We start from the raw sequence: 25,550 nt of genomic DNA, 5'->3' as shown, positions 1-25,550 counted from the left end.
GATGATTGCCATTCTCCTCTGCAGTATCTTAATGTTTATGCTGAAACTATTTCAATTTATACCAGAAAAAGTTTGAACTTTTTGCTTGATATTAGTGTTTGCTTTGGCATATCCTGTTTAACCTGGAGCCACTATTGTTCACAGGACAGATCTTTTGGAATTTTTAAGTTTAGCTTATTTTGCCTTGTCAGCTTTCGTATAATACTGTTTTACAAGTGAATCTAAACTGCTGATATTTCTATTTCAATTCTGTTGTTTATAGCCTTATTGTATATTTAGATCCTCTATTGTTCACAAGTCAGCTCAGTCTTTTAGTGTCTTGTGTTCATTTTTTCATAGTTTTTTTCTCTTTAAAGTAGTTTGAGATATTTTTTAGATGGTGCCATTATGTTTACCGTTGTTTCTGTCTCCATGTTCAGAACATAAGTGCTTCCTAATTACCATTTAATTAAACTTAGTTTTTTAAAAAAATTATTCACTATTTTATAACAGTTTGCCATGGTTTAAGGTTGTGGTTGTATCAGAGTTTCTGTCCCAAAGGGGAGAAGTAACCTTTACAGTTTCCAGTGGTCTTTTGTAAAGATGTCATTTAATCTTTGCAACCCTGTGAGGAGGGATTATTATACCCATTTTTACTCTAGGGAACTGGGATTTCTCAGAGAGATTTAGTGTTGGCCAAGATTATATAGTTACTTAATCAAATAATCAAAACTCTGACTCTGGAGCTCTTTCTAATGCACCAGAGTTTGTGAAGTCCTTTTAAAGTTCTCTTTTAAAATAGTTAATATCAGTTTCTTCAGTGCCAATTTGCAGGTTGTTTTGTAGATTTTTGTCCTTGTGGGTGACTTCTGGGTTCTGGCTACCTCCCATTCCATTTGGCATTGCAGACACTAAGGAATAGTGGTTTGAAATAGAGCCAGAGATGGGAATTCCCTGGCAGTCTAGTAGTTAGGACTCAGTACTTTCACTGCTGTGGACCCAGGTTCGATCCCTGGTCGGGGAACTAAGATTCCACAAGCCTTGTGGAGGGGCCAAAAAAAGAAAAAAAAAAGAAAAAAAGAAATAGAACCAGAGAGTGTTTTTTTGTAATTAGATTTATTTATTGATATTTTAAATTTTTTGATGGAGGAAATACACTGAATATACATGCAGAATTTTAAAATACTTATGTAAACATGTATATGTTGCAAAATATAAATTGCATTAGAACTATATAGTTTATTTATTTTTCTTTATTTTTTTGGCTGCGTTGGGTCTTAGCTGAGGCATGCAGGCTCTTCGTTGAAGGATGTGGGATCTTTCATTGAGGCGAGGGCTCTTCGTTGTGGTGTACGGGCTTCCTTCTAGTTGTGGTGTGCGGGTTTTCTCTCTCTAGTTGTGGTGCGTGGGCTCTAGAGCTCGTGGGCTCTGTAGTTTGCGGCATGCAGGCTCTAGTTGAGGCGCGAGGGCTCAGCAGTTGTGGCATGCGGGCTTAGTTGCCCTGCGGCACGTGGGATGTTAGTTCCCCGACCAGGGATCCAATCCGCCTCCCCTGAATTGGAAGGCGGATTCTTTACCACTGGACCACCAGGGAAGTCCCTATATAGTTTTATAACCTGCTTTTTTTCACTTCATAATGGATTTTGCTCTTTCCATATCAGTGTATGTGTTTCTGCTGCATACTTTCATGGCTGCATAATATTTCATCAATAACTTATTTAATTAATTCCCAACATATGGACACTTAGGGTTTTTTCCACTTTGCTGCTATAAAAAAAAAAAGCTGATGTTACCAATCTTGTACCTACATTTTTATATGTTTTGTCTTCTATCCCTATCATAATTTCCTAGGAATAGAATTGTAGGGTTAAGGCATAGAGACAATTAAAATTTCCATGTATACAGCCATATTATCCTGTGAGAGGTTCTGCCAATTTATACTTTTATAGTTGGTTTGAGTGCTCATTTTCCACACCTTCTCCAGAGCTGGTGTTAATAAAAAAATAATAGCAAACACTTAACATAGCACTTACGATGTGTCATGCACTGCTCTGAGTGCTTTCCCTATCTTTATTTAATCCTTCATCAACATTATGAGATGGGTACTGTTATTGTCCCTAGTGTTATTGTCCCCATTTTACAGATGAGGGAACGGAGGCACAGAGTAGTAAATTACTAAGGTGTCACATAGCTGATAAGTGACAGAGCCACGATACTGATCTAGGAGGTCTGATTCTAGGATCTGCCTCTTAAACACTGAATTATAATGCCTGTTCATTTTTTTTTTTTTTTAATTTAGGTAACATGGTTATTTTCTCTTATTCTTAAACTTTTAAATTTTTTATTGAGATATAAATTCACATAACATAAAACTCACCATTTTAAAGTATACAATTCAGTGTTTTTTAATATATTCAGTATGTTACACAACCACCACCACTATCTACTATCTAATTACAAAGCATTTCCATTGCCCCCAAAAAGAATTTCCATACCTATTAACAGTCCCAATACTCTTCTGTCCCTGCCCCCTGGCAACCATATAGGACTTCAGTTTATGGATCTGTGAGAGTGAAGCACACAGGTTTGCCAAGCTAGTGAGAAATAGTAAGGGAGAGAGTGTTGAAGTTCGAGATCTTTGATAGGGCTAGAAAGACCCTGGGTACCATTAATACCCAGCTCGAGATCTAGGTACTTCTTTCTGATCCTGCAATAGACTGTCCTCCCCATCACCTCGCCTGAAGCATACTGACATAGAGGCATTTAGAATTGAAGTAGGCAGCAGGGAATGATTGTAGGTGTTGCGGTAGAGGATTGACATGATCAAAATGGTGTTTAACAAAGGGTGGTTTGGCAGTAGTGTGCAGAATGGGATGAAAAATATTGGAGTCAGATAATTATGTGGCACATGTGAATTTCTTTCGTTAAATATAGCTTAGAGAACTTTTAGTCATCTCTGCTGCGGATGCTGTTTAATATTAATGTAAACTGCTTTTGGTTTTCTATCATGAAGTATGAGTACAGTTTATTTTCCCCCTCATATTTTTATAGCAGAAAATCACAATGTAATATGGTTAATTTAGTAAACAAGTTGAAGAGAATTTCATTCCTAATTCATCTCATTTGCTGAGACTGAAGTCAACATTTACTAGATAGATCTGTTGTTTGATTTTCAATGATTTGTGTCATTAAAGGTATCTCTCAAACTGGTCTGGGGAAAGAGAGGAAGTGAATCTTTGTTGTATACCTACTTGTTCTAGGCACTGTTGCTTTTTAATACATTATCTCATCTAATCATTACAGTACCTAGGGAAGGTGGTATACTCTACAATGTGAAGCACCAGCATGTGAACCTGGCCTGTATTGTCCCCCAAACTCACGCTTTGTGCATTGTATGGCAAGCTGTCTCTGGGGTTGTTTGAAATCACATTGAGTCTTTTCCCCCGTTAAATATAACTGGTATAGAAACTTTTAAAGAGAAAAAATCATCCATGTTCAACTGGTGCAAACACAACCCCTGTTAACCAATTTTTGTTTTTTCCTGGCTGGATTTTCCTATATGTGTTATTTATTTATTTATTTATTTATTTATTTATTTATTTATTTATGGCTGTGTTGGGTCTTCATTTCTTTGCGAGGGCTTTCTCTAGTTGTGGCAAGTGGGGGCCACTCTTCATCGCTGTGCGCGGGCCTCTCACTGTCGCGGCCTCTCTTGTTACGGAGCACAGGCTCCAGACGCGCAGGCTCAGTAATTGTGGCTCACGGGCCTAGTTGCTCTGCGGCATGTGGGATCTTCCCAGACCAGGGCTCGAACCCGTGTCCCCTGCATTGGCAGGCAGATTCTCAACCACTGCGCCACCAGGGAAGCCCCTATATGTGTTTTTTATACATTATCTTGGTGTATGTGTATAGCTTTGTTTTCTGCCTTTTCACTTGACATTCATCAGCTATTTCCACATTGCTATATAATATACACAGCCTTTTAAACAGCTGTTAAATGTTTTGTGGCTGTGTCACACCATTTCCTGGTGATATTTTAATTTTTAAATATTTAATATTTAAACATTAAATATTCTTAATATTTCCACTGTTTTCAGTGTAGAGATCATGGAACTGTCTTGTAGGCAGTTGGATATGGGGTCATGAACAAGCTGGGGTTTTTCTGGGAGTGAAAGCATCCTACAGGGGTCCTGTAAGACTGGATTGGTATACAGGTTTTCCCAAATACTATTAACATCTAGAGAATGAGAATAAACCCATTGAAATTTTCTTAAGAACAAGATACAAAGTTTGAACATGTCCTGAAAGGGAGTCAATAAGGAATCAACTGGCGATGAACTGAAAATTTCCACGTGTTGATAAGTACTTAAAGAATACTTATCGTTAAGTATTATTTAAGTATTCATTTATAGGACTTTGCCTAACAGTGCTCTCTGAAGGCTGGAAATAGCACTGGCAAAAGCAGATGAAATGGCTTTAATAAGGTTGGGGAAAAGCAACTGAAGACTTGAGTGGTGGGAGTGCATGAGAATGCTGAGAGAGAAGAAGTAAAATGAGATATCACAACGGGATGGCTGAGGGCAGAATATTTTTATATATGGTAGGAGCCGTCTTGTCTCAGTGCTTTAAGATTCTGGGAGTTGGTTAATCAAAGTTTTTTAAGTGTGGAGTCACAAAATAATTCATAAATGCATGTAACATTTTAACTTAAAAATATATATTTATTAAACAGTATTTTGAAAGACGGCCCAGAATTTTTCTTTGAGAATAGCTGGAATTTCCCCTTTCTTGAATAAACCAGATTCATAATGCATTGAGTACACATTCCAGTTTTAATGTCTTTAAAAAGGAACTTAAAGACTTGTGTATACAAAAATCTAGATTTTTATCTTGCCTACACCTAAGGCAATAGCTATTTGTAAAAAGCAGCTCATCTTAAGTCTTTCTGTAGCATTCAATTTTGCTTTCATAGAAACAATTTATTTTCACTCTTATGAAGAGTTGAAACCACAGAATTACAATAACAAATACAGTTGGCATACACAAGCTATATAACATACATAACTGACTCTTGAAGCACAAGAGCTGCTCTCCTGGTTGGAGCTAAAGTACTCGTGAATGTTCTAGAGAGTGACCTAGTAGCCTTGAGGATTCATTGAGCCATGGGCATTGGTTTGTATGTTTTACAGAGAAAAGCACACTTTGGTTAATCTGGAGAGTTGATTAAATTGGGAATAAATTCTAAGAGTGACATGGACTGAGCAGTAGGAGAAGGGAAAAGGAGTGATTAAAAGGGAAGTGGTCAGAGAGTTGGGGGGATAATCAAGATTATTAGTTTGGAAGGGGAGGCCAGGTGTGTCAACTACTGTAGAAAGGTCAAGAAAAGAGTTGTAAGACTAAGAAAAAAGGTATGGATCTTTAGAATAGAGGTCATGTTGACCTTTGATAGAGTTTTGATATGAAGGGGGAAGAAGCCAGGCTTGCTAGAGGTTAAGACATTATTAAAGGAGGGGCACCCACTCTGAGCCAGGACTTGACATAAACTTGGAGGCAATATATTTAGGTCCTCCTGTTGAAATGAAAAACAGCCGTAGTAATGTGCAGAGATGTTGCAGATTGCTGCTTATTTGACTCACTTTCTTTATAATGATTGTGTTAGAGAATTGAGTGTAAAGCCTTTCATTTTATCTTTTATAGTGGATCTAACCCGGGGGTGATTTTGTTCCCTAGGGAACGTTTCGTGATGTTGAGACATTTTTGGTTGTTACAGCTGGTCCTACTGGCATCTAGTGGGTGGAGGTCAGGGATGTTGCTGAACATCCTGCAGCGCACAGGACAGCCCCCACCCCCAACGAAGAAGCAGCTAACCCAAAATGTCAGTAGTGCCGAGATTGAGAAGCCCTCAATTCTGTCGTAACATTTCCAAAGTTAATTCTCTTTTGGCTCCTGTAATTACTAGCTGACTCATAAGATCCTCCAACTACCTTCTGTTTAATTGGAACGGTGGTAGGAAAGTCACATCATTCTGGAGTGCTAATAGGTCTCATTTTGAACTGCAGCCTGAAGCTAGTTAGTGCTGCCAAAAGTTGGGGATTCTGGCAGTTCAGGTTCACAGTAAGTAGGGTTCCTTCCCTTACTGTGTATTGTTCCCCAGCTTTGAAATGTTAATGAAAATTGAGACAAGTTTTACATTTAGAGAATTATATGACTGGCACATTTGTAACCAGAGCAAAGTATATCTGTTTTGAGCCACTCTGCTGAGTGATTCCTTGTGTAAAATATTTCTGTTTGGAGAACTGAGTTTTGAGGGCCTTAGAAATGGCTCATCCTTTTTGCTGAATTTCCATTTTGGGCTCAGGAAGGCAGGTGTGTAATCATCATCATCACTGACAGGTGGTAGAGTGCCCTCTTGATGCCTGGTACTGAACAGAATACTTGAAAAGAAATAACATGCAGAAGATGATCCCAATATAGAATTCCTTCTATACTGAGTTTGAGCTAAGGCAGTAGTTCTCAAATTTGGGAGGAGTCAGAGCACCGGAAAGTCATGATGTTCTTGATAATGTAATTTTATCATGTAAACTGTGATGTAGCACCAGATTATTTAAGACTTTCCTTAGAAATGTTTATCTTAAATTTACATGCAATCATTATGTCAGGATTGTCTTTAACTTACATGTATCAGTGACCTGACCAATAGTGGCTTAAATGATAAGGACTTTATGTGTTCATTTCCCGTAACAGTAAGTCTGGAGGGATGAAATCCACGGTGGGTGTGGTGATTCCATAATTCTCTCCACACTCTTGCTTCTGTCTGTCTGGTCTACCATCTTTAGCTCGTAGCTTTCACCTTCACGCATGTAAGATGGTTTCCACAACCTTAGGCAAGAGGTTTACTTTCCAAACAGAACAAAGAATGGAAGAAGGATGGAGGAATGGACAGTGCTTATATATCAACTGTGGTACACAGCAAGGGATTTGGGGAAATAGATTACTTAGCTGAGTACCTTGTTTCCCAGAACAAAATTGGGGTTCCCTTACTAAGTAAGAAGGAGAGAATAGATCCAAAGTAGGCAATTAGCCACGACGGCCACAATGACAAAACAATTTAAAGTGTATGTTCGTGAGCTTGTGACATTCATTATCTTGTGTTCTCATAAAACACTGTTGGAGGACTTCCCTGGTGGCGCAGTGGTTAAAAATCTGCCTGCCAATGCAGGGGACACGGGTTCGAGCCCTGGTGTGGGAAGATCCCACGTGCTGCGGAGCAACTAGGCCCGTGAGCCACAACTACTGAGCCTGCGCGTCTGGAGCCTGTGCTCCGTAACAAGAGAGGTCACGATAGTGAGAGGCCCGCGCACCGCGATGAAGAGTGGCCCCCGCTTGCTGCAACTAGAGAAAGCCCTAGCACAGAAACGAAGACCCAACATAGCAATCAATCAATCAATCAATAAAAATAAATAAATCTTAAAAAAAAGAAATCTAAGTGAAAAAAAAAGAAATCTAAGTGAAAAAAAGCTCACTTAAAATGAGAAAATTCTCTCCATTGAAGTTTTTCCCTTTCAAATGAGAAACTGAAATTCTACTTGATTTTAATGAAGGTACACTATAGTCTAGGACACGAGTTTTCCTAAGGAACATGGTTTGGGAACCACTGATAATTAATGTTTATATGTACTATTAAATTATTTGTGTCTCTGCTTTCACTTATGTTGTTCATAGATAAGAACATTCTTTTCTCTCTCTTTTAATATTACCACATGTTGTGGGCAATTAAAACAATGCCATTTCTAAATTTTGTGTAATGATCCTATCTATATTAGTTTTATAATCAGAAAAAGTCTTAATAATTTTTCAAGGTCAGTGCAAGTGTTGCTGTCTTTGACACTGCACCCTATACTTCAAATCCATTTTTATTTCCTACTTCTTGAAACTCCTAGAGCAAACATAGTCTGTACAACACAATTTCCCCCTTATTATAGACTATATTTATATTGAATTAATCTCTTATTGTTCCATATGTTAGCAAGATCATAAGCTCCCTGTTATGTTCTTTCCAGTGTATACCAAATTCTTAGCATAATATTAGATACATAGGAGATACATAATTGCTTCCTGATCAACTAACTACATAATCACATTTACCACATTAACACACATGAAAATAGCATGGATTTGATAGCAAGATAGGTGTAAAATAAAACATGACAAGTAACCAGTATAATCAGAATTTCATGACTTTTCACCCTTACCTGTTAATGTAGGACCTCTAGCTCCCACAGAATGCCTCCTTGCCAAGTTTATTTTTGGAGTTACCCAAGGGTGTACCATGTAGGCTCACTAATGTATTCTGGCTGCTGCCACACAGCATGTCTTGTTTTTCTTGTGATGTTAGCCTCCCCTGAAGTTGCGCATTGGTACCTCCCCCTAGATATCAGAGGTGTACCTTGGAGCCTGACACCACTACCTCCTTGGCTTTGTGCTGGCCTGCCCAGGTGTGCTGGGCTGGGGATGGTGAGGTGTCCTAGCCCCTTTTCTACCCCTCTTATATCTTGTCATGTGGGTATCAAAGTGGAGCTCTTTGTGTCTTGTTGCCTCAGAGCTTTTTTTGGTTTGTTTTTGTTTTCAATTTTTATTGAAGTATAGTTGATTTACAATGTTATGTTAGTTTCAGGTGTACAGCAAAGTGAATCAGTTATACATGTATCCACTTTCTTTTTTTTACATTCTTTTCCCATATAGGCCCTTATGAGAGTATTGAGTAGAGTTCCCTGTGCTATATACAGCAGGTTCTTATTAGTTGTCTATTTTATATATAGTAGTGTGTATATGTCAATCCCAATCTCCCAATTTATCCCTCCCCCCCGTCCCCTGGTAACCATATGTTTGTTTTCTACATTCGTGACTCTACTTCTGTTTTGTAAATAAGTTCATTTGTACCCTTTTTTTTTAGATTCCACATATAAGCGATATCATATGATATTTGTCTTTCTGTGTCTGACTTACTTCACTCAGTATGACAATCTCTAGGTCCACCCATGTTGCTGCAAATGGCATTATTTCTGTTCTTTTTAATGGCTGACTAATATTCCATTGTATATATGTACCACATCTTCTTTTTCCATTCCTCTGTTGATGGACATTTAGGTTGCTTCCATGTCCTGGCTATTGTAAATAGTGCTGCAGTGAACATTGGGGTGCATGTATCTTTTTGAATTATGGTTTTCTCCAGGTATATGCCCAGGAGTGGGATTGTTTGGGTGCTTCAGAGTTTTTAGTGAAAGGCATTCTTTAGTTTCTCATTGTTAGCCTCTCTGTCTCCGTCATGATGACCCTTTGAGGCAGTCTGGATGAGATACCACCCTGTGCTTGGGATCACTCCTCCTTTCCAACCAAGGCTTTGTTTATCAGGCTGAGCTTTTCTGCCTCACTTTAGTAAGGATGATTATTCTCTAAAAATGTTCCTTCATCCCTCATGCAAACAGATGCCTGAACAACTCTCACAGACGTGAGAATCTTAGTGGCAGGGAGGGTTTAGGCTCTAGATTGCAATCCCGTTGTGCTTTTAAAATGCAACAGGTAAAACATTGCAACTCAAAAGAATCTCAAGCCAGGATAGCAAGTCTTAACTCAGAGCATGATCTTGACCCATGGACAAAATAAAAACTTTATTCTTGTTTGGTATGTGTGATTGTATTGGAACCCAGTGTGAACTTTAAGGCTACAAAGAAAAGAAATAAGAGAAATACACTAAATTTTATTTCTCAAATTGTGCAGTTTTTATTTCTATGGTCCCTTAAATTGATGTGGTTGAGCAAAGATATTATGCATTCTTATCTTCTTTTCCAGAGTAGTTCTTTATTAATATATAGTTATCTTCCTTGGGTTTTAAAATGTACATTAGACAGTAACTGGAACCTGGACCTTGTGCAGGTTCCCAGTAGGAATGTAGGCAGATTGAAAAAAAGCAAACCCCACACTTAAGATTGAGCCTCAGGAGGTAATGCAAGAGGTTAAGGGGGGAAGGGAAGAACAAGCAAAAAGTGGGAGATGAGGAAAACCAAGAACATAAAGCCTCCAGAGCCAGGATGAAAGAAGAGAAAGATGGTCATTTGTGCCTTGAATAGTGAGAGAAACAGAGAGAGCAACAAAACAGCTGCATTAGTTTCCTGTAGTTTTCATTTCTACTCATCTTTATTTTTTAAAATTTTACACATATGCTTGAACTTTAGAGCAATCCAATTTTGTGCACCTGAGGTCCATTTAAGGAAAAGAAGAAAAAATTTTTGTAACCAATAGTTACATAGACATATGCTTACTTTAGTGCAGTGCTTGGTGCAGAGTGGTTTCTCAAATAAGTACTGTGACTATCAACTCCTTGTGTATTTAGGTACTTGACTGCCAACTCATTGGAGGGTCAGCTAGGAGGAGGAGACCTGAGACACATTGCAGAGCACTGAGGACAAGTGGGGCAGAGAGAGGAAATGATGGTCAACCAGGACAGATGTCACTAGATAGAGAAGTAGAACCTCCTTGACTTAGTCCACCGAGTCCTGATTTGAAGTCTAGAAGTAGAAAACAACCAGGGATGAAGGATTGCTGGAGAAAAGCTCGCTGAGATCTGTTTGCCAAGACCTTGTCTCCATCTAGAGCTGCAGGAGATCTTGTGCTCTTTCCAGAGTCTCTCAGCTGTTGAACCACAGAGTCAGAAGCTAACTTAGGCCTCTCTGCTCCCAGACTCATGAGTTCACCTCTACACTGGGATGAGTTTTTAAGCAACCGTTTGTTTACTGTTTGTGTAAGTGCATTTGTTGTTATAGCTCTCATTCCCAGTAGGGAGGATATGAAAATTGTCTTTGTAGTGGTTTTCACCCAATTCCATGTGATTGGCTGCTTTACTTAGCACTAACCTGGAAGCAGTTTATTAGGTTTCCTAGAGAGATTATTTTGATAGTTCCAGAATAAGACTGACAGTTTTGGAACAGGCACAGAATGACCACAGAATACTAGTATTATTGATAGGCTCTGCTTCCTGTGGTAGTAAAATTAAATCAGTCATTTAAAAAATTTAAGTTTAGAAAGATTTTGAATCCTTCTTTGCATGTAAATGCTCCATATGTACCTATTGTATGAGATTCAAGCTTACTTCATAATACTTTTGTAATTAAAACTGTTTGTTTGTTCTAGAGTGAATAATGATCATCCAAAACTTATTTTGGGTACCAGAAGAATCAAGATTCTTTTTAGTTATTATTTTTTATCCTTAAAAGTAACTTAAACACTAGAAAAATAATCTAAAACGTTAAGACAATAGTAAGAAGACTGTCTTAAGCTCTTGGCAGGCAAAATAGAAAGATTCTTTGGATTTATCTTTGGGAATTATGTGAAATCCTGAAATTTTGAGTTTTATTTTTCTTTGCTTTTATATGCTTTTGGGCATATTATGCAGGACTCTCTTTCGGGAATCTTGAACATCTTGTGTCCTGTAGAACTTGGTGCATGTTTTTTTGTATGTTGTGTCTTATTATTATACTTGTGAATGAGGTGTAAGGATTTTTTCTTTTATTTATATGTGTACCTTTGGATAAAAAAGACAAATATATATGAAACAATGTTTCCTCTTTTACAGAATTAAATGTGAGGGAATCTGATATAAGGGTTTGTGATGAATCATCGTGTAAATATGGAGGAGTCTGTAAAGAAGATGGAGATGGTTTGAAATGTGCATGTCAATTTCAGGTAAGGAAATCAAACCTCTTTTCAAAATTTTTATATTTGTCATATTTTATAATTCCACATTTTTCAAATTAAAAAGCTTATTAAGGGGCTTCCCTGGTGGCGCAGTGGTTGAGAATCTGCCTGCCAATGCAGGGGACACGGGTTCGAGCCCTGGTCTGGGAAGATCCCACATGCCACAGAGCAACTAGGCCCGTGAGCCACAATTACTGAGCCTGCGCGTCTGGAGCCTGTGCTCCGCAACAAGAGAGGTCGCGATAGTGAGAGGCCCGTGCACCGCGTTGAAGAGTGGCCCCCACTTGCAGCAACTAGAGAAAGCCCTTGCACAGAAACGAAGACCCAACACAGCCATAAAAAAAAAAAAAAAAAAAGCTTATTAAAACACCTTGAACCCCACAAGAAATTTGGGTTCACAGCCCACGGATTCTTTTTTGTCAGATGAAGCGCTCTTATTTGTACCTTCCATGCTTCTTTTCTTGAATTATGGGAGCAGACTGGCTCTAATAGAATGTGAAAATGCCTTGAAAAATATATTAAAGTTCTATTCAAATGTAAGATATAATTGTCACTGAAAGGAAATAAAGGACAGATTGCAGTAGAGTCACTTATTTAAAATGTTGGCCTTTTTTTCCCATTTCCTTCTCTTTCTAGTCTCTCTCTTTCTCTTCCATTCTTATTTGCTGCTGTCTCATCTTTTTAGGCCAAAGAACATGACTGATTTGGTACCTCAGGGTAGATCAGGGTTAGAGATGGGCTAGAAAGGGGAACCTCAAACCAAGAGTGTGAATATCTTTGCTTTTCAAATGTTGTTTTAGTTGTGATTTTGTTGTTTAAAAAAAGAAAAGGAATGGAAATGAAATGTGTTACATTCAATTCTTTTTCTTTTTTTTTTTTGGCTGCGCCACCTGGCTTAAGGGATCTTAGTTCCCTGACCAGGGATTGAACCCGCGCCCTAGGCAGTGAAAGCGCAGAGTCCTAACCACTGGACCGCCAGGGAATTCCCTCAGTTCTTTTTTTTTGTGATTAAGTTATAATCTGGCTTCAGAATATTGTTCACAAGACGGTCCCTTATTAAGAATTTGAGATGAGACAGAGAAGGAACTAGAATTTTTTAAACTCATAATCTTATTCTAACTGTACCTACCATTTTGGATTTTAAAGGTAGGAAAGGGAACAGATCAGGAATAAAAGCATAGGATAGTCAGTTACTTCTAGTAACCCTATAACTTCAGTCATGTTTCTGTATGATCCATCTGAAAAGAGAAGGCATATTTCCCACCCTTTCTTATGATATTGTAATGAGAATTAAAATCAGAAAGGGAGCTTGAATATGAAGCCTCTTTGAAAACTATTAACTATCATGTTTATTTTCATTAAAAGAAGTAGAAAGTTTAAGTAAAGGAGGAAGGGCTGGGGAGTGTACTGTTGACCAGCCAAAAAGGTTGTTCTTGGTCAAAAGGGACTTTACAATCCACTATTTATTCACACTAGCCACCTTTGAAGTCACTTAGCTAACCTTATGCCCACCCGTCCATGGTTGCTTATGTAACAATAGTCAGGCCAGTGTAACTACTATTTATAAAATAGATAATCAACATGGACCTACTGTATAGCACAGGGAACTCTATTCTGTAATAACCTACATGGGAAAAGAATCTGAAAAAGAATGGTTATATGTATACGTATAACTGAATCACTTTGCTATACACCTGAAACTGACACAAAATTGTACATCAACTATATTCTAATATAAAATAAAAATTAAGTTAAAAAAAAATAGGTGGTGATGTGTTTGACTGCCCTCCTTCTCCCTAAACCTTCTTAAAAATGATAGTAACTGAAGTGGGCTTCTTTCCTTAAAAGAAGGTGTTGGTGTACATGGTGTATACCAAGCCCTCATGAACTTTTACTTCTTCCTATTCTTCACGTTATATAAGTTTTATTGACCTATCTCAAGGGTCACTAATCCTTTCTTCTGTCATCTCCATTCTGCCCATCCAGTGAGTCTTTAATTTCAGATATTTTATTAAGAATTTATAGTTTCTATTTATCTGAGATTTCCTGTCTTTTCATTCATTACAAGAATATTTTCCTTGAGCATAGATATTGCTGCTTTAAAAATCTTTGCCAGTTTCAACATCTGGGACATCTTAGGGATCATCTCTGTTGATTGCCTTTTCATTTGAGAACGCATTATATTTTCTTGTGTTTTGTTTCATATTTATTTTGAATATATCCTACACGCTGTGAATGACATGTTTTCGAGTGTTTGAATTATGTTATGTTCCTCTGAGTATTGTCATTTTTGAAACAGTTAAATTGGCTGAACTTACACTGCAGACTCTATCTTTCTCGTTGGGGGTAGAAACACAAATATCATTTCTTTTAGTCTTAGCTGGGCTACTTGGAGTGTGCCCCCTGAGTGCTTGGTTCAGAGGTCAGCCACAGAATCTGGGACTCTGTGCTCCCTCTCTCCTTTCTGGGATTTTCTCTCTCACTTTCCAGTGGCTTTGGTTCTTCATGCCACAAAGATTGCAGGGTTTTTGTTGGTGTTTCAGGCATCCTGTATGGGGACAACTGGGGCTGTTCCCTTCTTCCAACTGTCTTATATTTCCTTAGGTTAAATTCTTTGACGTGGAATTGTTGGGCCAATGAGATATTCATGTACAGGTTAACATTCTCACCAAGAGCAATGTATCAGGCTGCTTGTCTCCTTTCAACCTCTTGGTAGTGGATTTTGTCAATCCTTTAAAATTATATAAATCTGAAAGGGAAAAAGCTTTTTTATTTGCATTTGATTACTAGGGAAATTGGAAATGTACCATAAACTTATTGACCATTTCTTGTGAATTAATATTTCATATTCTTTGTCCATTTTTAGTATTTTCTTTTTCCCTTGTGTTGATTTGGGAAGACATGTGTATACACTATATATAATATACTATTTGTGTCCTTATAATATTGCTTACTGTGCTGAGCATTTTATATCCATTGACTATTCTAAATATTTTATATATATATATGTTTACATAACTCATAAACTCTCATGAGAACCTATGATGTAGGTGCCATTTTGATACATTTTTTAGAAGAGTGATATATGCCCATAGTAAACAACTGGAACATTTTATAAGATATATAATGAAAAATGTCTTCCTTCCATTCTAGAGTACCAGTTGCTCTTCTCAGAGGCAACATCTGTTAATTCTTATACTTCCTTCTACAAATATTCTGTTATACAAACACAGAGGTGTTTTAATTTCTCTTTTAAGTGCTAAATCACTTCATAGTATTTACCTTAGAGATGGTTACTTTTAGTTTATATAGATTACAGAAAAGAGTTCTGTATTTTAAAAAAGTTATCCTAGTATCACTTTAATTTTCATTTTGTTTATATTTTCTGATATAAAGAAGTTTTAAATTTTCATTTCATATTTATATTTGTCTTTATGATTCTGCTTTTCATTCTTTGAAAGTCTTTCCCTGCAGCTCTAAGATTATGAAGCCTTTTTGACCTTTTGACAAGCTAGAGAATCTTCTCATGATTTGTCTGGAATTCCTTGTATTCTTACCGTGCGGCAAAGCAAGAAAGGAAAATAAAAGTTAGGAGTTTAGATCGGTAGACATTTATCCAGTGCTTACTTTGTGCTAGGCACTAGGCTAGGTGCTAGGGATATGAGGATGTTTAAAGACAAGTTGCTTGCCTTTAGGAGCAAACTGCCTAAGGGCTTATAGTGTGATTTGATCCTGCTGCTGAGCGAACTTTCCTTTGACTCCTCTGCCTTCTTACAAGCTTATAAATCTGTTCAAGTTAGACTTAGGTTCGTGCCAGTTTAAGAACAATGACCTCACATGCCCATTAAACACTCCTCTGCCAGATGCTTTAGCAGTATCTTTTGATTCATTTAAAAACCTTGCTTATGAGGAGATTGGTTCAAGATGTTGGAGTAGAAGGACATGTGCTCACTCCCTCCTGCGAGAACACATGAATCACAACTAACTGCTGAACAGTCATCGACAGGAAGACACTGGAACTCACCAAAAAAGATACCCCATGCCCAAAGACAAAGGAGAAGCCCCAATGAGATGGTAGGAGGGGCACAATCACAATAAAATCAAATCCCATAACCACTGAGTGGGTGACTCACAAACTGGAGAACAGTTATACCACAGAGGTCCACCCACTGGAGTGAAGGTTCTGAGCCCCACGTCAGGCTTCCCAACCTGGGGGTCTAGCAACGGGAGGAGGAATTCCCAGAGAATCAGACTTTGAAGGCTAGCAGGATTTGATTGCAGGACTTCTACAGGACTGGGAGAAACAGAGACTCCACTCTTGGAGGGCACATACAAAGTAGTGTGTGTATCAGGACCCAGGGGAAGGAGCAGTGACCCCCATGGGAGACCGAACCAGACCTACCTGCTAGTGTTGGAGTGTCTCCTGCAGAGGTGCGGGGTGGCTGTGGCTCACCGTGGGGACAAGGACACTGGCAGCAGAAGTTCTGGGAAGTACTCCTTGGCATGAGCCCTCCCAAAGTCGGCCATTTGCCCGACCAAAGAGCCTGTAGCCTCCAGTGCTGGGTCGCCTCAGGCCAAACAGCCAACAGGGAGGGAACTCAGCCCCACCCATCAGCAGACAATCAGATTAAAGTTTTACTGAGCTTTGCCCACCACAGCAACCGTCAGCTCTACCCACCACCAGTCCCTCCCATCAGGAAGCTTGCACAAGCCTCTTAGATAGCCTCATCCACCAGAGGGCAGACAGCAGAAGCAAGAACTACAATCCTGCAGCCTGTGGATGAAAACCACATTCACAGAAAGACAGACAAAATGAAAAGGCAGAAGGCTATGTACCAGATGAAGGAACAAGATAAACCCCAGAAAAACAACTAAATGAAGTGGAGATAGGCAACCTTCCAGAAAAAGAATTCAGAATAATGATAGTGAAAATGATCCAGGACCTTGGAAAAAGAATGGAGGCAAAGATCGAGAAGATGCAAGAAATGTTTAACAAAGAGCTAGAAGAATTAAAGAACAAACACCTAGAAATATTAAAGCACAAACAAATGAGATGAACAATACAGTAACTGAAATGAAAAATACAATAGAAGGAATCAGTGGCAGAATAACTGAAGCAGAAGAATGGATGAATGACCTGGAAGACAGAATGGTGGAGTTCACTGCCATGGAACAGAATAAAGAGAAAAGAATGAAAAGAAATGAATACAGCCTAAGAGATCTCTGGGACAACATGAAATGCACCAACATTCACATTATAGCGGTCCCAGAAGGAGAAGAGAGAGAGAAAGGACCCGAGAAAATATTTGAAGAGATTATAGTGGAAAACTTCCCTAACATGGAAATAGCCACCCAAGTCCAGGAAACGCAGAGAGTCCCAGGCAGGATAAACCCAAGGAAAAACATGCTGAGACACATAGTAATCAAACTGACAAAAATTAAAGACAAAGAAAAATTATTAAAAGCAACAAGGGAAAAATGACAAATAACATACAAGGGGACTCCCATAAGGTTAACAGCTGATTTCTCAGCAGGAACTCTACAAGCCAGAAGGGAGTGGCATGATATATTTACGTGATGAAAGGGAAGAACGTACAACCAAGATTACTCTACCCAGCAAGGATCTCATTCAGATTCGATGGAGAAATCAAAAGCTTTACAGACAAGCAAAAGCTAAGAGAATTCAGCACCACCAAACCAGCTCTACAACAAATGCTAAAGGAACTTTTCTAAGTGGGAAACACAAGAGAAGAAAAGGACCTACAAAAACAAATCCATAATAATTAAGAAAATGGTAATAGGAACATACATATCGATAATTACCTTAAACATGAATGGATTAAATGCTCCAACCAAAAGACACAGGCTCGCTGAATGGCTACCAAAACAAGAGCCATATATATGCTGTCTACAAGAGACTCACTTCAGATAGGGACATATACAGACTGAAAGTGAGGGGATGGAAAAAGATGTTCCGTGCAAATGGAAATCAAAAGAAAGCTGGAGTAGCAATACTCATATCAGATAAAATAGACTTTAAAATAAAGAATTTTACAAGAGACAAGGAAGGACACTACATAACTGTAGGAGGGATCAATCCAAGAAAGGAGATATAACAGTTATAAATCTCAATACATAAGGCAACTGCTAACACCTATAAAAGAGGAAATCGACAGTAACACAATCATAGTGGGGGAGTTTAACACCTCACTTACACCAATGGACAGATCATCCAGACAGAGAATTAATAAGGAAACACAAGCTTTAAATGACACAATAGACCAGATAGAATTAATTGATATTTATAGGCCATTCCATCCAAAAACAGCAGATTACACTTTCTTCTCAAGTTCACACAGAACATTCTCCAGGATAGATCACATCTTGGGTCACAGATCAAGCCTTGGTAAATTTAAGAAAATTGAAATCATATTGAGTATATTTGCGGACCACAATGCTTTGAGATTAGAAATCAGTTACAGGGAAAAAAGCATAAAAAACACAAACACATAGTGGCTAAACAATACGTTACTAAATAACCAAGAAATCACTGAAGAAATCAAAGAGGAAATCAAAACATACCTAAAGACAAATGACAACAAAAACACGACGATCCAAAACCTATGGGATGCAGCAAAAGCAGTTCTAAGAGGGAAGTTTATAGCAATACAATCCTACCTCAAGAAACAAGAAAAATCTCAAATAAACAATCTTATCTTACACCTAAAGGAACTAGAGAAAGAGCAAACAAAACCCAAAGTTAGTAGAAGAAAGAAATCATAAAGACCAGAGCAGAAATAAATGAAATAGAAACAAAGAAAACAATCGCAAAGATCAATAAAACTAAAAGCTGGTTCTTTGAGAAGATAAACAAAATTGATGAACCTTTAGCCAGACTCATCAAGAAAAAGAGGGAGAGGACTCAAATCAATAAAATTAGAAATGAAAAAGGAGAAGTTACAACGGACACCGCAGAAATACAAAGCATCCTAAGAAACTACTACAGGCAACTGTATGCCAATAAAATGGACAACCTGGAAGAAATGGACAAATTCTTAGAAAGGTATAACCTTCCAAGACTGAACCAGCAAGAAATAGAAAACATGAACAGACCAATCACAAGTAATGAAATTGAAACTGGGATTAAAAATCTTCCAACAAAGAAAAGTCCAGGACCAGATGGCTTCACAGGTGAATTCTATCCAACATTTAGAGATGAGCTAACACCCATCTTTCTCAAACTCTTCCAAAAAATTGCAGAGGAAGGAACACTCCCAAACCCATTCTGTGAGGCCGTGATCACCCTGATAGCAAAACCGGACAAAGATACTACAAAAAAAGAAAATTACAGACCACTATCACTGATGAATGTAGATGCAAAAATCCTCAACAAAATACTAGCAAACAGAATCCAACAACACATTAAAAGGATCATACACCATAAGGTTGCAGGATGCAAAATTAATGCACAGAAATCTCTGGCATTCCTATACACCAACAACGAAAAATCAGAAAGAAATTAAGGAAACACTCCCATTTACCGTTGCAACAAAAAGAATAAAATACCTAGGAATAAACCTGCCTAAAGAGGTGGAAGACTTGTACTTAGAAAACTATAAAACACTAATGAAAGAAATTAAAGATGACATAAACAGTTGGAGAAATATACCATGTTCTTGGATTGGAAGAATCAATATTGTGAAAATGACTATATTACTCAAAGCAATCTACAGATTCAATGCAATCCCTATCAAACTACCAGTGGTGTTCTTCACAGAATTAGAACAAAAAATCTTACAGTTCGTATGCAAACACAAAAGACCCCGAATAGCCAAAGCAATCTTGAGAAAGAAAAATGGAGGTGGAGGAATCAGGCTCCCCGACTTCAAACTATACCACAAAGCTACAGTAATTAAGACAGTATGGTACTGGCACAAAAAGAGAAATATAGATCAATGGTACAGGATAGAATGCCCAGAGATAAACCCATGCGCCTGTGGTCAACTAATCTATGACAAAGGAGGCAAGGATATACAATGGAGAAAAGATAGTCTCTTCAATAAGTGGTGCTGGGAAAACTGGACAGCTACATGTAAAAGAATGAAATTAGAACACTCCCTAACACCATACACAAAAATAAGCTCAAAATGGATTAAAGACTGAAATGTAAGATGAGGCACTTTAAAACTTTTAGAAGAGGGCTTCCCTGTTGGCGCAGTGGTTGAGAATCTGCCTGCCAATGCAGGGGACACGGGTTCGAGCCCTGGTCTGGGAAGATCCCACATGCCGCGGAGCAACTGGGCCTGTGAGCCACAACTACTGAGCCTGCGCCTCTGGAGCCTGTGCTCCGCAACAAGAGAGGCCGCGATAGTGAGAGGCCCGCGCACCGCGATGAAGAATGGTCCCTGCTCGCCGCAACTGGAGAAAGCCCTCGCACAGAAATGAAGACCCAACACAGCTTAAAATAAATAAATAAATAAATAAATAAATTTATTTAAAAAAAAACCTTTTAGAGGGAAGCATAGGAAAAGCACTCTTTGACATAAACCACAGCAAGATCTTTTTTGACCCACCTCCTAGAGTAATGGAAATAAAAACAAAATAAACAAATGGGACCTAATGAAACTTAAAAGCTTTTGCACAGCAAAGGAAGCTATAAACAAAACGAAAAGACAACCCTCAGAATGGGAGAAAATATTTGCAAATGAAACAGCAGACAAAGGATTAATCTCCAAAATATCCAAACAGCTCATGGAGGTCAATATCAAAAAAAAATCAACAATCCAGTTAAAAAATGGGCGGAAGACCTAAATAGACATTTCTCCAAAGAAGACATACAGATGGCCAAGAGGCACATGAAAAGATGCACAACATCACTAATTATTAGAGAAATGCAAATCAAAACTACAATGAGGTATCACCTCACGCCGGTTAGAATGGCCAGTATCAAAAAGCTAGAAACAATAAATGCTGGAAAGGGTGTGGTGAAAAGGGGACCCTCCTACATTATTGGTGGGAATGTAAATTGATACAACCACTATGGAAAACAGTATGGAGGTTCCTTAAAAAACTAAAAATAGAACTACCATACGACCCAGCAATCCCACTACTGGGCATATACCCTGAGAAAACCTTAATTCAAAAAGAGACATGTACCCCAATGTTCATTGCAGCACTATTTCCAATAGCCAGGGCATGGAACCAACCGAAATATCCATCAACAGATGAATGGATAAAGAAGATGTGGCACATATATACAATGGAATATTACTCAGCCATAAAAACAAATGAAATTGAGTTATTTGTAGTGAGGTGGATGGACCTAGAGTCTGTCATACAGAATGAAGTAAGTCAGAAAGAGAAAAACAAATAACCATATGCAAACATATATATATGGAATCGAAAAAAAAAAATGGTACCAGTGAACCTAGTTGCAGGGCAGGAATAAAGATGTAGGCATAGAGAATGAATTTGATGACATGGGGTGGGAGGGCGAAGCTGGGGTGAAGTGAGAGTAGCATCAACATATATACACTACCGAATGTAAAATAGTTGGCTGGTGGGAAGCAGCAGCATAGCACAGGGAGATCACTCGGTGCTTTGCGATGACCTAGAGGGGTGGGATAGGGAGGATGGGAGGGAGGCTCAAGAGGAAGGGGATATGGGGACATGTGTATGCATATGGCTGATTTGCTTTGTTGTGCAACAGAAACTAACATGGTATTGTGAAGCAATTATACTCCAATAAAGATCTATTAAAAAAAAAAAGGATCATACGCCATGATCAAGTGGGATTGATCCCAGTGATGCAAGGATTCTTCAATATATGCAAATTAATCAATGTGATACACCATATTAACAAACTGAAAAATAAAAACCATATGATCATCTCAATAAATGGAGGAAAAGCTTTTGACAAAATTCAACATCCATTTATGATAAAAACTCTCCAGAACGTGGGCGTAGGGGGAATCTACATCAACATAATAAAGGCCAGGCTTACCTGGTGGCTCATTGTTTAAGAATCTGCCTGCCAATGCAGGGGACACGGGTTTGAGTCCTGCTCCGGGAAGGTCCCACATGCCGTGGAGCAACTAAGCCCGTGCACCACAACCTCTGAATCTGTGCTCTAGAGCCCGTGAGCCACAACTACTGAGCCTGAGTGCCACAACTACTGAAGCCCGCACGCCTAGAGCCTGTGCTCTGCAAGAAGAGAATCCACCCAATGAGAAGCCCAGGCACCGCAATGAAGAGTAGCCCCCGCTCGTCGCTTAGCCTGTGCGCAGCAACAAAGACCCAACGCAGCCAAAAATAAAAATAAATAAATAAAATTAAAAACAAAACAAAACAGAAAAACATAATAAAGGCCATATATGACAAACCCACAGCCAACATCATTCTCAATGGTGAAAAGCTGAAAACATTTCCTTTAAAATCAGAAACAAGACAAGGATGTCCACTCTTGCCACTTTTATTCAACATAGTTTTGGAAGTCCTAGCCAGGGCAATCAGAGAAGAAAAAGAAATAAAAGGAATACAAATGGAAAAGAAGAAGTAAAACTGTCACTGTTTGCAGATGACATGATACTATACGTAGATAATCCTAAAGATGCCACCAAAAAAACTACTAGAGCTAATCAATGCATTTGGTAAAGTTGCAGGATAGAAAATTAATGCACAGAAATCTCTTGCATTCCTATACACTAACAATGAAAGATCAGAAAGAGAAATTAGGGAAGCAGTCACATTCACCATTGCAACAAAAAGAATAAAATCCCTAGGAATAAACCTACCTAGGGAGACAAAAGACCTGTATGCAGAAAACTATAAGACACTGACGAAAGAAATGAAAGATGATACAAACAGATGGAGAGATATACCATGTTCTTGGATGGGAAGAATCAACATTGTGAAAATGACTATACTACCCAAAGTAATCTACAGATTCAATGCAATCCCTATCAAATTAACAATGGCATTTTTTATAGAACTAGAACAAAAAATCTTAAAATTTGTATGGAGACACAAAAGACCCCAAATAGCCAGAGCAATCTTGAGGGAAAAAAACGGAGCTGGAGGAATCAGACTCCATGACTTCAGCCTACAAAGCTATGGTAATCAAGACAATATGGTACTGGTATAACAACAGAAATATAGATCAATGGAACAGGATAGAAAGCCCAGAGATAAACCCATGCATCTATGGTCAACTAATCTATGACAAAGGAGGCAAGGATATACAATGGAGAAAAGATAGTCTCTTCAATAAGTGGTGCTGGGAAAACTGGACAGCTACATGTAAAAGAATGAAATTAGAACATTCCCTAATACCATACACAAAAATAAACTCAAAATGGATTAAAAACCTAAATGTAAGACCAGACACTATAAAACTCTTAGAGGAAAACATACGAAGAACACTCTTTGACATAAATTGTAGCAAGATATTTTTTGACCCACCTCCCAGAGTAATGGAAATAAAAACAAAAATAAACAAATGGGACCTAATGAAACTTAAAAGCTTTTGCGCAGCAAGGGAAAGTATAAAGAAGACAAAAAGACAACCCTCAGAATAGGAGAAAATATTTGCAAACGAATCAATGGACAAAGGATTAATCTCCAAAATATATAAACAGCTCATGCAGCTCAATATTGAAAAAACAAACAACACGATCAAAAAATGTGCAGAAGACCTAAATAGACATTTCTCCAAAGAAGACATACAGATGGCCAAGAGACACATGAAAAGCTGCTCAACATCACTAATTATTAGAGAAATGCAAATCAAAACTACAATGAGGTATCACCTCACACCAGTTAGAATGGGCCTCATCAGAAAATCTACAAACAACAAATGCTGGGGAGGGTGTGGAGAAAAGGGGACCCTCTTGCACTGTTGGTGGGGATGTAAACTGATACAGCCACTATGGAGAACTGTATGGAGGTTCCTTAAAAAACTAAAAATAGAATTACCATATGATCCAGCAATCCCACTACTGGGCATATACCTAGAGAAAACCGTAATTCAAAAAGAGACATTCACCCCAATGTTCATTGCAGCACTATTTACAGTAGCCAGGTCATGGAAACAACCTAAATGCCCATGGACAGACGAATGGATAAAGAAGTTGTGGTACCTATATACAATGGAATATTACTCAGCCATAAAAGGGAACGAAATTGTTCCATTTGCAGAGACGTGGATGGACCTAGAGACTGTCATACAGAGTGAAGTAAGTCAGAAAGAGAAAATCAAATATTGTATATTAACGCATGTATGTGGAATCTAGAAAAATGGTACAGATGAACCAGTTTGCAAGGTAGAAATAGAGACACAGATGTAGAGAACAAACGTATGGACAGCAAGGGGGGAAAGTGGGGGGAGGGGGGTGGTGGTGGGATGAATTGGGAGATTGGGATTGATATGTATACAGTAATATGTATAAAAGAGATATTAATAAGAATCTACTATATAAAAAAATAAAATAAAATTCAAAAAAAACCCCTTGCTTATGATTCATTATGCTTTCAGTGTTAATATAAGCTTTCTTGGACATAATTTAAACACATTTTAACAGATAATAACAGGATTTTAAATTCTAAAATTGTTTCGTTCAGCCTGTTGATAGGAGCTATTACATCTTGCCACATATATAAGCAAAGCTACTTTTATTAATGTTGAACAAAGAAAAATGATCAGTATTGCATCTTTTCATTAAAACCTGGGTAATATACAAAGAAGAGTGCCTGTGGCTTTTTCCCTGTTTTCTTTCTTCTTTCTTTCTCTTTGTTCTTCTGACTGGAGTTCTTGGGCCTATGTCTTTTTTCCTGAGTTTTTTAGTGTCTGCTCTTGCTAGGTACTGTGTCCACTTATTAGACCTTTGTATTAGTCAGAGTTCTCCAGAGAAATAGAACCAACAGGATATATATATGGAGAGAGAGAGGAGAGAAAGAGATTATAAGCAATTGGCTCACTCAATTATGGACGCTGAGAAGTTCCACAATCTGCAGTCCGCAAGCTGGAGGCCCAGAAAGGCTGGTGGTGTGGTTCCAATCCGAGGGTGAAGGCCTGAGAATCAGGGGAGCTGATATATAAGTCCCCGTCTGAGTCCAAAGGCCTGAGAACCAGGAGAAGACCAAGGTCCCAGCTCACCAGTCAGGCAGAGAGTTAATTCTCCCTTCATTCACCTCTTGGTCTATTCAGGCCCTCAGTGGATTGGATGATGCCACCCACATTGGAGAGGGCATTTATTCAGTCCACTGATTTAATGCTAATGTCATCCAGAGACACCCTCACAGATACATCCAGAAATAATATTTAATCTAGGCACCCTGGGGCCCAGTCAAGTTGAAACATAAAATTAACCATCACAACTTTGTTAATATTATTTATTGTATTCAGCACAGTTCCTGACACACAGTAGGTACACAATAAATGCTTGAATGGATGTGGCTGCAGAGTTGTACACTGCTGCACCTTTGTAAACTACTTCAAATCACTCTTGCAGCTAAAGGGAAGGTGTAGGGGAGAGTTCTTTCCCCCAGCAAGAGTGGCAGTATAGAGGAGGCAGACCTTAGGTTAGAGTCAGTGCCCAAGTCAGAAGTTGTATGTTGTTAAAATTGCCCAAATCCCTTAATTTTTCCATAGCATAATGAGAGGCTCTTAAAAGAGACTTCTGGAAACAGAATGGCCAAAGAACTGTAGGTCTGCTTTTCCCATCTCATGCTCACTCCTTGGTATGTGCTCGTTAGGTTGCATTTCAGGGACATTGCTTACACTGTTTTAAGCCCCCTACTCACTACCACCAAGTGACATATAG

At 38.4% G+C, this 25,550-nt stretch overlaps 1 protein-coding gene across 4 annotated transcripts in view; it reads left to right on the top strand.

Moving 5' to 3' along the window:
- TMEFF1 (transmembrane protein with EGF like and two follistatin like domains 1) overlaps positions 1-25,550 on the top strand; it is a 92,589-nt gene that overhangs the window by 13,910 nt on the left and 53,129 nt on the right. For all 4 annotated transcript variants that reach the window (XM_082468708.1, XM_082468709.1, XM_082468711.1 and 1 more), the window contains one exon: positions 11,609-11,718. In XM_082468708.1, the coding sequence (XP_082324834.1) occupies positions 11,609-11,718 (110 nt within the window). The remainder of the gene's footprint in view (positions 1-11,608; positions 11,719-25,550) is intronic.

The sequence above is a fragment of the Balaenoptera physalus genome (assembly GCF_965194825.1).
Source record: "Balaenoptera physalus genome assembly, chromosome: 7".
Classification (NCBI taxonomy): Eukaryota; Metazoa; Chordata; class Mammalia; order Artiodactyla; family Balaenopteridae; genus Balaenoptera; species Balaenoptera physalus.
This window is presented reverse-complemented; position numbering and strand designations above follow the sequence as displayed.